Below are 13,226 nucleotides of genomic sequence, written 5' to 3'. Positions count from 1 at the left end.
AAATGGAGCTTCCAGTCTAGACGGGCATCTTGTCATAAACATAGTATCATATGTAAGATGTGTCGCTTTTTGACCCCCAGTTTGTTAAATATGCTAACAGAGTTGAAAAACAGTTGACAAATTTTGTGTATAAACGGTGATGGGCGCCATATAAAAAAAAAAAAAAAAAAAGATGACAAATGGCCTCATTCAAAGTGGCAGTGACCCAACGACCTAGGACATTGTTTTCAACGTTCTGAAAGATGTTCAATGGAAAGATATGTCACTCTTAATACACAAGGTTCACTTGGAGACTTATGTCATTGTTATGTCACAGTTGTTTAGTTGCAAATGATTGTAAAGGGTTCTTAAGTTTGCCCCGTTTCACCTTGGTTCATCAACTTGCTACTCCGTTCTTCCGGTGTAATACTTGTTGCTTCAGCTGTGGTAAGTTAATTATGTTTGAGTTGGTTGATTAGTTCTTTTGGCCACGGCCACTGGCTGAAATGTCATTAACAATAATATATATCACTAATGTGGAATTGAGGAACCATTCTTGGTCCCGATTCCACTAACGCCAATGCAAATGCCTTCAAGTAAAAAATTTCATGTTTTATCCTCTACAGTTCTCCCTTTTCTCTGTAGGAGAGCTTATGACATGAAACCAAACTTTCTGAAGCCTGGCACCAGGGAAAACCCCACTTGATTGGACACTGCCCCTGGCCTTTCAGCCTGAGGGTAATGTGTGAATCGGGCATTGTTTTAGTCGGCCTGTCAGCGGCTTAATTAGGAGAGCCACCTGTGTCAACGAAGTTCCCGGTTCTGCTGTTTGTTTCACCAATATGGTTTATATTGCGTCCTCCATCTTCTCCATAGCTCTATGCGTACGTTCCATTCTGATGGCCAACTGCAAGGACAAGGGAGAAGCTACAGGGCTTAATCTATGCTGTCTGACCTCTGACCCCCAGTCACTCTGCCTGAGCTACGAGTACCGCCCTGACCCTCACACAAGCTAACGCAGTCTGACTGCCTTGGTGGGAAAAGACAAGGAAAGTGTCTGGCGCGATTTACTAAACTTTTTACTTGGACTCTGCCGGTCAGTGGTAACACGCCTATCTAATTCATATTTTATTTCACAGAAAGACTACTGATGCTGAAGTTTTTTTATGCCAGAAGGTTCTCGAGCATCTCCTGCTCCTGCGTGTGACCACAACCCTGAGGTGCACAAGAACGCCCTCCTCTCACAGCTTCACCAATTCCTGACAGAATTCAAATCTAGTCGCCTGTCTCAATTTACATGGCCGGGGTCCAAAAGATACTGTCAGTCATGTATGACCCCAGTTACATAGCATGTATTAAACAATGTACCTCTCTTGTGTACCCCTCTTATTTTATGAATGTACCTCTCTTGTTGTTTGTGTATTACATTTTTAGTCAAGTGATTGGAGAAACCATAACATATATATTTGCAACAGGTTGAAGTAGAGGACAATGTGTGAGGTGGTGTTTTGCGGTCACCCAGACACGGCGTCAGACACACACCTGTGGCGTGACCCGGGCGTCACCTGTTTTAACAGGTTATATTTAGTGTAGCAACCGGTCATGGTAACGCGCAGCGTCCTTGGCGACATGGGCTGCGCTCTCTTGGATAGTGTAAAGGAATGCGACTGCGAGAGAGATTCCTTTTGTCTCCGTACCCCCCCGCGAAATCCTCGACAGATCGTAAAGAACCAATTTGACAGACCACTACTCGGAAGTAAATATGGGATGCGGCGGCTCCAGAATCACGGCGGTCAAGCCGGTGAGGTCTGGCGAGTTGAATGGAGAGGTAGATTATATCTTCTTTAGAACTGTAGCCACATTGTAATGATTTCATGAACAATAATTTTGTTATATGTATATGCTTTTGCAACAAGCCATTTATATGTATTGTGAAAATGTTTCATGCGTAAGAGATGACAAAGTTTGCGGATAAGACTGTAGGAATTATATGGCACTCATCCAAATTGCTGCTGCTACTTCGTAACGCTTTTACTATTTTTGTTTATACCCTAGAGTGTTTGATTTGCTTGTAGTTTTTTTGTATTTACTAACTCCATGGCTACTTTTTACAAAAACAACTCGCATGCAATAATTCTTGATCTACAAATAATGACGTTTCGAAACAAACACCGCCCCCTTTCCAGGGGGTCGGGAAAATGTTTTTTTCATGTCTACGTTTTTTCTTTTATTTATTAATGTCTGCTCCTCTCTTATCTGTATATATATTTTTCAATAGAGAAAATCCCCATTCACATCTTTATAAGAATTCCAGTAGGCTTGGCATGTTTATTCTATAATATTTGAAACAAGTTTATAATTTCTGCCAACAGGATGACACAGGAAGTAAGCAAGGATGTAGGGGTGAATCAGCCGTGTCAAAGTTCACCACAGATAGCGGAGTTGTCCTGGAAGCTGAAGAGTTCCCAGCCTTACCTGGGACACTTGCAAGGGTACTTCCCTCACTGGCAGGTGTGTCTATGCTTGGGCGTGATCGTGTGCGAGGGAACATGTGCCAGTGAACATGTGTGCCAGTGCTCGTGCGACGCCTCACTGTTGTTTCCATGTCCCACTTGAAGCCCACAGATCTTGCCTGTGCCAGGAGGTCGAAAGGCCCAAGTCCAGTGAGATCCTGGAGCAGCTACTGAGCCAAGGCCTCATCACGACCGTTCCCAGGGAGCGCCTCAGTGGGGAGGCCTACAATATCCTGGTGGGTATGGTCGGCCAGGGCGTAGCTGAGTCTCACGCCTCAGGAGCGGCATCAGAATCGGACCCCGAATCCGATGGCCGTCCATCTGGAGTTCCACCCTTTTTCATAATCTCCAGTAGACTGTTTTATATTGTGTCTTTTTTTTTTTTTTTGAACAGATTGTGAGTTCACATCACACTAAGGATGCTATGTGAGCGTGCGCCTATTATGCTTCGACAATGTTTGTGTTAGATCTAATGGTTCATGTGTGTTTGGTCAGATTGACGGAACAGAGACACCAAAACGTAGGCTGCCTCCTCGCCTGGAGTCCCTGAAGGGCAAAAGGAATGAGTCGATCACCAAAGATGACATTGAGGAGAGGATGAGACATGCAGAGGGGCGACGCAAAGTGAGCAGGTGTTAGATAAGTGACCTATGAGTAGATGTTTGTACAAACCTGTTATGTGAGTTAAATAAGGGTTTAGGGCTGTTATTGGCAAAAGGCAACCTCTTTTATTTGGGGCAGGATTGTTTTTACATTTTTAAGTAACTTTGGTTTAGGATATGTGTTCTAAGACATGACCGTCTGTCATTGTAATCAAGGTATGTAACGATTATCTTCAAATACTAAATCTCTTTAGGCTAAGTTTGAGCAACGTTCTGGGTTCAGTTGTGGTCAGTTTATAATTATGTTCTGGCCCCTGAAAACATCAGATCTGACTAAATGTTCCAGAAACTAGTGGCCTAGTCCTCCATTTTGTTTTGTTTCTCTCAGCTCAGAGAGGAGGAGCTGAAAGTGAGGCTGAGGACTAAGTCCGCCCGCGTCCGTAACCCAGTGGCTGCCACGACAACCAGAGAGGGGGGTGGGACGGGTCTGGTGGAGGTCCCCTCTGCTGGTGAGATCCCACCAACCGTAGGAGGGGTTCCGCCGGACCCATGGCATCCAGGACCACTCCTGACCCTGGGAGAAGGGGACGGAGGGAGTGGAGGGCTCAGTGAGCGCGGTGGGCAAATTCTCTCAGCCTCTCTGGTGGAGAATGACTCAACCTTTCAACAGGCTGAGCTAATGATATTTTAGCACTAGGGTGGAAGCACCTGATTCACGCAATATTGTTATGGTGTTTTATGTGTCAGAGACTAGTGTCTGACAGGTGAGGGATGGATTCAAGGATGGAGGTGATTACAAGGCCTGGAGAGGATAAGATGTAGGGAGGGATGAGAGGGAGAACGGTGTGGTTTAGGTAGGAATGAGTGCTTGGGTTGAGGGGGAGACTGATATGTGATGTGTTTGTGTGTTGTACACAGAGTATCTGCAAATAGTTAAAGAAAATGCCAATTACCCAAAAACGAATTCATGGAGATATTTATTTTCCTTTCGTTTTACAAAGTTGAAGGATTTTTCTCACCTATGTTACATATACATTGCCATGATGGACTGAGCTATTTTAGACACAATATGGCGTTGTTTTAATGGAATTAAAATGCACTAGAGTATGCTGACGTATGCATTGTCTTTGTGTCGTTATCATGTGTATTGCGGTTTTCAGTATCTAAAAAGTGGATGTTATTACTTGGCTCCCATCTGAGCTAATAAATAAAAGCAATTGAAATAAAAAGTATGTTTTTGTCTATTCGCATGTAGGCATGTGATCGCACCAGGCAACTGCGCACAAACCCTCGCACGCGCGTTGCGCGTACGTCATGACGATAGTGGAGAGTAATGAGAAGTATGTAAACTGAACTGCTTGTACGGATGTTAAGTTGCTGAGTAAATTACCTTTTATTGTTGTGTCCTGACCTTTTACAGAGTATACGACATGACATACACATTAATTGCATTTTCTTGGTATACAGATTATCTGTCGCGTTAAAATACTTCTCAGGGTTCTTGAGCTCCTGATAATGTAATAATGTACCGCACTGAAGCACACTGTCATTGTAGACGGAACCTGCCAATGATTCCAGCACTGTATGCAGATCAGCTACGCGAGCAACTTCAGACGTCCAGCGGAGAGATCCTACCTGACTGACCAAAGTTTTGTTGAAAGTTACATTTTATGTTTAAGATACCTTTAATACGTAAATCTCCTTAAGCCGGCGTTTTATTTTTGTCATTGTTGTGTTCACACGCGTGGTGGTAATTCAATGTTAATTCGAGTTTAACCTGAAACTGCATGCCACAACGTTCTACTTACGAAGTTACTGACATCGCCTGTTGAGGTTTTGTAAGATAGCTTACTATTATTCCTTGCTAGTGTTGAAGTCTAACACTTCCCCGAGTTGGTTTGTTGGAAAGGAGAATAAAACACCGGGAGTCAGGGCAATTACCGTAATTATACGTCCATTTATTACAGAAGCTTCTGGAGACACGTGTCGCCGCACAATGTCTAAGGATCAACATTCAAAACATTTTTATACTTCTACTACGCCCAAAAGATAGAGTCGTTAAATTCACAGAACAAGTATGCTATTGGTCCAGTTCCAATTCTATTCCTTATAAGGATAAACGCAAACATCTTCTTGTCTCCTCCTGGTATCTGTCTGGCCTGTCAGACTATGTGTGTGTGTCTCTAACCTGTGTCCTGTTTCTCACAAAACAGACATACTAAATCTTTCTCTCCCCGGCAACCGCTTGAACAGGGTTTCCTATTCTCCTACTTGATCCTTCAGTTTCAGTTCATATTACAAACATTTAATATTTTGTTTCATTGGTTACAACAGCTTATAACAATTCACTAACTTATATAATCAATACATCTACACTAGTAACATCCTCACATAGTCTTCCACTCTTAGATAAAATGACGGACAATCACATTTATGGAAATTATAATTTCGAGCTCTCTACAAGAAAGAGTGGAAACAGAAGAAATTCCAAAATAGGTGAGGCTTTTCTTCATAAATGACTGAAATATTTTTCAAACCAAGATTTTTATGAGTAATGTGGAGGAAAGTTAATCAATTCACATTCAAAGAAAATGTTTAGCCCATCGCTTTAATTGTACATAACTGTGGTTGACACTCGTTGTATTTAAATGTGCTTTGTATAACAGTGTCATAATACTTTCTAAGGTTTACCAACTTAAAAGCCGAAAAAAACGAAGACTACATTCAGTTAGCTAGTTTGTCCCGTTTAGTGTGCTCTTACTAAAATAATAAATTCTACAAGGAAATGTGTGTATAGTTTGCATACATGTAGCCTATTATAATGTAAAATCACAGGTTATTTTTGGAAATAAAGGAATATACCGTACATTTGCACTGTTTTTAAGTGCTGTTCTGCATACAATCTTTCTTAATTTGACCATAGTGTTGTGAATTATAGATGTTTTGAAACAATTTCAAATGGATTTGTTTGTTAATATTCTGAACGCATTATGTTATTCATGACAGTGGTTATTTACCATTAAAAATAACTTAAAATGCCACTTCTGTTTGTGATGTAGATGGTTTAGAACAGATCCCAGGTAAGATGGCAGTCAAATTCTTCCATTGTGATATATAGGGACTTTATATGACATCAACCTATCTAGTGGTCTATCTATTTTGTTTATCACTAGTTGCAATCCATTAACTTGGCCACCACAACAGATAAAAGAATAATGCTGATTAGGTCATTGGTTATGTTTTTATTTTACAATGTACCTATTAAAACATCCGTCCGTTGGTTTTAGCAGACCCAGGTTCCTTTCTTTATCCAAGGGAAACAACATCGCCCTCCAGAAGGATCCAGGTCCTGTTGGTTGTTCTCAGTCTCAGCCTGCTCTGTTCTCTCTGTGCTCTGGGTGTTGTGACTTACCTCTGTGAGTTAATCTGCATTCAGTTTGGTCTTGTTTTAATATCAACTGTATTTAATATCTTTTGCTTGTGTATTTGTTACATGTCAAAATAGCTGGGACATGTATAACATTTATTTGCATATTTGTTAGTATGTGGTTCTTTATATGTCAGTGAGAACAACCAAATAGATTCACTGCTGGAGACAAAGGACGGTCACCTGGGCGCTACAGCATCAGCCAAAATGACCGGTGAGTTTCAACCGTCACTCTCTTTGTCAACAATGTTGACGTTATATTTATGTGTACTTTAACATACATTTTTATATATAATATACAAATGATGGAGGTCTCAATAAGCATATGTTTATGCTATGTCCAGTAGGATAAGAATAACTCAGAATTTGCAATTTAATTTCCCTCAACCAGATATTCCACTTCCTACCCGCTCTGCAGCAAAGTCAACCAAGCTAATAGGTAAGTTGGGCCTATCACTGTCCACCAGAGTCATGAATGTTAATGTTTTAAATACTAAAAAAATCTCATTTGTCAGGTTTGAATATGCACCTTTACCACAGCATTTTAGGTGGTGTATGAGATCTTGGAACCACAAAAAATGCTTCATTTTAGGCTACATCATCCTAAACAACAATCTACACTATCTATTGAAGGCCCCGAAATATCCCCAAGATTTAATAGTAATGCTGTCAAATTATTTTAATTATATGTAATTAATCGCATTGTATTTTCTATTTAATCGTGACCAACTGCAATTTCTGAATTTACTCAAATCTGGCCTTAAATAAAACTCATTGTTTCAAAATGAGTGTTTTTAGACATGTTGAGCATTATTGCAAGGGAAAGGTCAACACAAAAAAGTTTATCAAAATTATTTTAAAGCATTCATTTAGACCTAAAGTTCAATGTTCACGTATGCATCACTAGCACGGTGTCATTTCATTATCTAAACACTCCTAGCTAACTTACTTTACTTTTTGTTAATTGTCCAGTCACCCAACATATTAGTAGCGTAGCCACTGTAATTAGCTGTTTCAACAAACATTTGCCCGGGGGGTTTCAACTTGTGCAGGCAGTTAGCCCATGATTTTCTAAATGTATATTTTGATAGCTACAGAATATATTATTTCCTTGAGGACATTGACATGTTTTTCTGAATGTGTTTTCAAAGGTTGTAAATCCTGTCTTGACGGCTGGGTTTCTCATGGTGCGAAATGCTATTTCTTCTCTAATGATGCAGTGAACTGGACTCATAGTCGGGATCACTGTGTCTCTATGGGAGGTCACCTGGTCATCATCAACAGCCAACAGGAACAGGTGACCAAGATGATCAAGACAATCTTTATCTTAAATCCTACCTGTGTTTTCTTTGTATATTCCCAGAACAGATGAGCAAGTTAAAGGTCACAGAACTATGTCCAGTTAGGTCTAACAATAGAATTTGTTTTCAACCCTGATTTCCCCAGACATTTTTAAGGTCAATGAATGTTAATTCGTGGATTGGACTGAATGACTTTGAGACTGAAGGATGGTGGCTCTGGGTGGACAACAAACCTCTGAGTCAAACTGGAGTGAAGTGAGTTAATGAGAACATAACTAAGTTACAGTAAATTACAGTAAATATTAACTTAAATGGACCAACATTTGAATAATATATCAACCAAATGCCTGCCACTAACACACACATACAGTATCTCACAGAAGTTAGTACACCCCTCACATTTTAGCAAATATTTGATTATATCTTTTCATGTCACAGCACTTAAGAAATGACACTTTGCTACAATGTAAAGTAATGAGTGTTAAGCTTGTTTGGACATTTTCACAGGGGTATACTCACCTTTGTTGCCATTAATGGCTGTGTGTTGAGTTATTTTGAGGGTACAGCAAATTTACACTGTTATACAAGCTGTACACTCACTACTTTACATTGTAGCAAAGTGTCATTTCTTCAGTGTTGTCACACGAAAAGATATAATCAAATATTAGCAAAAATGTGAGGGGTTTATTTACTTTTGTGAGATACTGTACATAATATTAATGGGTGATGACTGAACTTGTTTCAACAGGAAAAAGTTTTTAAAGTCTTTGTTTTTATTAAATGTATCTTCACTCTTTTCCTGCATGCAATGCAAAAAGCCTTGTCATGCCACATTTATGAACCCTTTATAAACTGTGACATAGGGTTACAAATGTTTTGTAACTTATGTATCTAGTGCTTATGAAGGCATCATGAAACATTTCTAACCTCAACATAATTTAATGTGGGACCATGTTTTTCTTTTCCTTCATACAACCACAGTTTCTGGATCAAATGGGGAGGAGGAGTATCCGAGCCTAATAACTCAAAGAAGGATGACCCTTCAGGGGAGAACTGTGCTAGACTATCTAACCCTGAGGGCTATTCTGGCTGGGTGGATGCTCCTTGTGGAGAATTGCATGCATTTGTCTGTGAGGGACTTAGTGTTAATTAAGATGCTAATCTTTCAGCTCTGTTATAATTGTATTTCTGAGTTCATAGCACAAATATTGCAAGAACATTTTTTACTGGCAGCCTGGAAACTGAATCCATTTGTGATCTCTTCTTTGGATGCAAACATCATCTTGATATTCTGTGAGTACGCTTTGTAGAGCGTTTTTTCTATACACTCATGACAGTTGTATACACCTTTGATCCTTTAAGTCCTGTAAGTTGTGAGGCGGGGCCTCCATGGATCGGACCCGTTTTTCCAGCACATCCCATAGATGGATTGGATTGAGATCTGGGGAATTTGGCGGCCAAGTCAACACCTTGAACTCGTTGTTGTGTTCCTCAGACCGTTCCTGAACCATTTTTGCTTTGTGGCAGGGCGCATTATCCTGTTGAAGAGGCCAATGCCATCAGGGAATACCGTTGCCATGAAAGGGTGCACATGGTCTGCAACAATGCTCAGGTAGGTGGTACGTGTCAAAGTAACCTCCACATGAATGGCAGGACCCAAGGTTTCCCAGCAGAACATTGCCCAAAGCATCACACTGCCTCCGCCGGCTTGCATTCTTCCCATAGTGCATCCTTGTTCAATGTGTCCTCCAGGTAAAGCAACACATGCCCAGCCATTCACGTGGTGCTAAAAGAACATTTTATTCATCAGATCAGGCCACCTTCTTCCGTTGCCCCCCTGGTCCAGTTCTGATGCTCATGTGGCCATTGTAGGCGCTTTCTGCAGTGGACAGGGGTCAGCATGGGCACCCTGACTGGTCTACGGCCACGCAGCCCCATACGCAACAAACTGCAAGGCACTGTGTGTTCTGACACCTTTCTATCAGTACCAGCATTCACTTTTTCAGCAATTTGAGCTACAGTTGCTCGTCTTTTGGATCAGACCACACAGGCCAGCCTTTGCTACCCACGTGCATCAATGAGCCTTGGCCACCCATTACCCTGTTGCCGGTTCACCACTTTTCCTTGGACAACTTTCAGTAGATACTGACCACTGCAGACCGGAAACACCCCACCAGGGCTGCATTTTTAAGATGCTCTGACCCAGTCCAGCCATCACAATTTGGCCCTTGTCAAAGTCGCTCAGATCCTTACACTTGCCCATTTTTCCTGCTTCTAAAACATCAACTTTGAGGACCGAATGTTCACTTGCTGCCTAATATGTCCCACCCCCTGACAGGTGCCATGATAACGAGATTCAGTGGTCTTAATGTTATGGCTGATTGGTGTAAATGGATCTTTGAACTTGCTGTCACTGCTTTTGTTGAAATTATAGAAAAACAAATCACACTGTCGCGCTCCTGGCTAAATGACATATACAATAAATATCAGAATGAAATCTAAGCAGCATAAGTTGGTAAATGCATGTGTGTGTATATGTTTATCTGTGTAAGTGTGTATGTATGTACAATATGTGGCTACCCAAGATCAATTTTACCTAAACCAGAGACAACGTCAAAAGTGTCTTACCTGGGCGAAGGAGAAAAAGAACTGGACCGTTGCTCAGGAGTCCAAAGTCTTCTCTTCAAATGAAAGTACATTTTGCATTTCATTTGAAAATCAAGGTCCCAGAGTCTGGAGGAAGAGTGGAGTGGCACATCAAGTTTGAAACATCAAGTTTGAAACAAAAAAGGCATGAAATGTTTCACTTTATGTGTAATGAATCTAGAATATATGAAGGTGTCACTTTTTGACTTGTATTACAGAAAAAAATCCATGATATAATTTTTTTTTTAGATGCACCTGTACCTGTGGGCAAATAGACACATTGCCAATCATGTGGCAACAACTTAATATCCAAACCATAACTTTTATTTTTTCATTTGAGACTATGAGATTCAATTGTAAAACATTCTCCCCCTACCCCATTTTCATATCAGGTGACCCCACATGGAGTCGTGACCCCTAGTTTGGGAACCTCTGCACTAGTGACCCAGTGCCATTGGAAGCCATGCATGCGCATACAATCACACTGCCTCCACCGCGTTTCGCGTGATGTGGTATGCTCCGGATCATGAGCCCATCCAAGCCTTCTCCATACTTCTTTCTTCCCATCTTTCTGGTACAGGTTGATCTTAGTTTCATCTGCTGAAGAATACTGTTCCAGAACTGGGTTGGCTTTTTTAGATGTTTTTTGGCAAAATCTGGCCATTCTATTCTTGAGGCTTATGAATGGTTTGCACCTTGTGGTGAACCCTCTGTATTTGCTCTTGTGAAGTCTTCTCTTTATGGTAAACTTGGATAATGATATGCCTACCTCCTGGAGAGTGTTCTTCACTTGGCTGGATGTTGTGAAGGGGTTTTTCTTTACCATGGAAAGGATCCTATGATCATCCACCACTGTTGTCTTCCAAGGATATCCAGGCCTTTTTGTGTTGCAGAGCTCACCAGGGTGTTCTTATTTACTCAGAACGCACCAAACTGTTGATTTGCCCACTCCTAATGTTCCTGCTATCTCACTAAAGGATTTTTTTTTGCAGCCTAAAAATGGCCTGTTTCACTTGCATTGAGAACTCCTTTGACAGCATGTTGTGGGTTGACAGCAACTGCTTACAAATTTGAATGCCACAGACCTTTTAACTGTTAATTGATGAAGAAATAATGAAGGAATAGCGCACACCCATCCATCAAACAGCTTTTGAGTCATTTGTCCAATTACTTTTGGTCCCTTGAAAAAGAGGGGGCTGCATATAAAAGAGCTGTTCTTCTTAAACCCTTCCTCCAATGGATGTGAATTCCCTCAAATTAAAGCAGAGAGTCTGCACCTTAAGCCCGTATTCATTATTTAAATGTTACTTGAATATATTTTGGTAAACATCTAAAATAAAACTTCCATCTATCCATCTTCTTGCGCTTATCCGGGGCCGGGTCGCGGGGGCAGCAGTCTAAGCAGAGATGCCCAGACTTCCCTCTCCCTAGACACTTCCTCCAGCTCTTCCGGGGGGACACCGAGGCGTTCCCAGGCCAGCCGGGTGACATAGTCCCTCCAGCATGTCCTAGATCTTCCCCTTGGGGCTCAGCTCTTTCTTCACCATGACAGACCGATACATCGACCGCATTACTGCAGAAGCTGCACCGATCCGTCTGTCAATCTCCCGTTCCATCCTTCCCTCACTCGTGAACAAGACCCCTAGATACTTAACTCCTCCACTTGAGGCAGGCACTCTCCACCAACCTCAAGTGGGCAAGCCATCCTTTTCCGACTGAGGACCATGGCCTCGGATTTGGAGGTACCGATTTTCATCCCCACCGCTTCACACTCGGCTACAAACCGTCCCAGTGCATGCTGAAGGTCCTGGTTTGAAGGGGCCAACACGACAACATCATCCGCAAAGAGCAGAGACGAAATTGTGTGGTCCCCAAACCTGACACCCTCCGGCCCCTGGCTACGCCTAGAAATTCTGTCTGTAAAAATTACGAACAGAACCGGCGACAAAGGGCAGCCCTGCCGGAGTCCAACATGCACTGGGAACAAGTCTGACTTACTGCTTCGGTCATACAGGGACCTGACAGCCCTTAGCAAAGGACCCAGGACCCCATATTCCCGAAGCACCCTCCACAGGATGCCGCGAGGGACACAGTCGAATGCCTTCTCCAAATCCACAAAACACATGTGGATTGGCTGGGCAAACTCCCATGAACCTTCCAGCACCCCGTAGAGGGTATAGAGCTGGTCCAGTGTTCCACGGCCCGGACGAAAACCACACTGTTCCTCCTGAATCCGAGGTTCTACTATCGGCCGTATTCTCCTCTCCAGTACCCTGGCATAGACTTTCCCGGGGAGGCTGAGAAGTGTGATCCCCCTGTAGTTGGAACACACCCTCCAGTCCCCCTTCTTAAAAAGAAGGACCACCACCCCGGTCTGCCATCCCAGAGGCACTGTCCCTGACCGCCACGCGATGTTGCACAGGCGTGTCAACCAAGACAGCCCCACAACATCTAGAGACTTGAGGTACTCAGGGCGGATCTCATCCACCCCCGGTGCCTTGCCACCGAGGAGTTTCTTGACCACCTCTGTGACTTCAGCCCGGGTGATGGACGAGTCCACCTCTGAGCCTTCATCCTCTGCTTCCTCAATGGAAGACGTGACGATTGAAGAAATCCTTGAAGTACTCCTTCCACCGCCCGACGACATCCCCAGTTGAGGTCATCAGCTGCCCACCTCTACTGTAAACAGCGTTGGTAGGGCACTGTTTCACTCTCCTGAGGTGCCGGACAGTTTGCCAGAATCTCTTCGAGGCCAGCC

General features: G+C 42.5%; 2 protein-coding genes and 1 long non-coding RNA gene across 5 annotated transcripts; all 3 read left to right on the top strand.

Moving 5' to 3' along the window:
- The first annotated feature begins 223 nt into the window (after window positions 1-223).
- LOC109616211 lies at window positions 224-1,002 on the top strand. The gene is made up of 3 exons (XR_002197324.2): window positions 224-426; window positions 606-717; window positions 856-1,002. It is a non-coding gene; the product is annotated as an uncharacterized LOC109616211 (long non-coding RNA).
- A 121-nt stretch (window positions 1,003-1,123) lies between these two features.
- Window positions 1,124-4,323, top strand: stmnd1 (stathmin domain containing 1). Its single transcript, XM_010904024.5, has 6 exons — window positions 1,124-1,199; window positions 1,573-1,807; window positions 2,352-2,490; window positions 2,598-2,728; window positions 2,988-3,116; window positions 3,483-4,323. Exons 2-6 carry the CDS (start codon window positions 1,742-1,744, stop codon window positions 3,783-3,785), a joined length of 768 nt encoding a protein of 255 aa, XP_010902326.2. The 5' UTR covers window positions 1,124-1,199; window positions 1,573-1,741; the 3' UTR covers window positions 3,786-4,323.
- A 1,096-nt stretch (window positions 4,324-5,419) lies between these two features.
- On the top strand, window positions 5,420-9,226 carry LOC105030280 (CD209 antigen-like protein C). 3 transcript variants are annotated; one of them, XM_020050194.2, is made up of 7 exons: window positions 5,420-5,590; window positions 6,382-6,510; window positions 6,637-6,735; window positions 6,913-6,960; window positions 7,742-7,818; window positions 7,968-8,077; window positions 8,804-9,226. In XM_020050194.2, exons 1-7 carry the CDS (start codon window positions 5,509-5,511, stop codon window positions 8,973-8,975), a joined length of 717 nt encoding a protein of 238 aa, XP_019905753.2. In that variant the 5' UTR covers window positions 5,420-5,508; the 3' UTR covers window positions 8,976-9,226. The 3 variants fall into 3 exon arrangements, with proteins under 3 accessions (XP_019905753.2, XP_034150785.1, XP_034150786.1); XM_034294894.1 differs by having other exon boundaries at window positions 7,673-7,818; XM_034294895.1 differs by lacking the exon at window positions 5,420-5,590 and having other exon boundaries at window positions 6,241-6,510; window positions 6,659-6,735; window positions 7,673-7,818.
- The last annotated feature ends 4,000 nt before the right edge of the window (window positions 9,227-13,226 follow it).

This window comes from Esox lucius, chromosome 10, assembly GCF_011004845.1.
Source record: "Esox lucius isolate fEsoLuc1 chromosome 10, fEsoLuc1.pri, whole genome shotgun sequence".
Lineage (NCBI taxonomy): Eukaryota > Metazoa > Chordata > Actinopteri > Esociformes > Esocidae > Esox > Esox lucius.
Note: the sequence above shows the minus strand (reverse complement) of the source record. Positions and strands in the feature narration are given on the sequence as shown.

Bases quoted from the DNA above. Each gene is read 5' to 3' on its own strand.
- stmnd1 (XM_010904024.5), top strand. From the start codon at position 1,742: ATGGGATGCGGCGGCTCCAGAATCACGGCGGTCAAGCCGGTGAGGTCT. The intron at 2,491-2,597 runs GTGTGTCTATGC...TCCCACTTGAAG, and splicing joins GGTACTTCCCTCACTGGCAG to CCCACAGATCTTGCCTGTGC. The intron at 3,117-3,482 runs GTGAGCAGGTGT...TGTTTCTCTCAG, and splicing joins ATGCAGAGGGGCGACGCAAA to CTCAGAGAGGAGGAGCTGAA.
- LOC105030280 (XM_034294894.1), top strand. From the start codon at position 5,509: ATGACGGACAATCACATTTATGGAAATTATAATTTCGAGCTCTCTACA. The intron at 6,961-7,672 runs GTAAGTTGGGCC...GTGTTTTCAAAG, and splicing joins AAAGTCAACCAAGCTAATAG to GTTGTAAATCCTGTCTTGAC. The intron at 8,078-8,803 runs GTGAGTTAATGA...ATACAACCACAG, and splicing joins CTGAGTCAAACTGGAGTGAA to TTTCTGGATCAAATGGGGAG.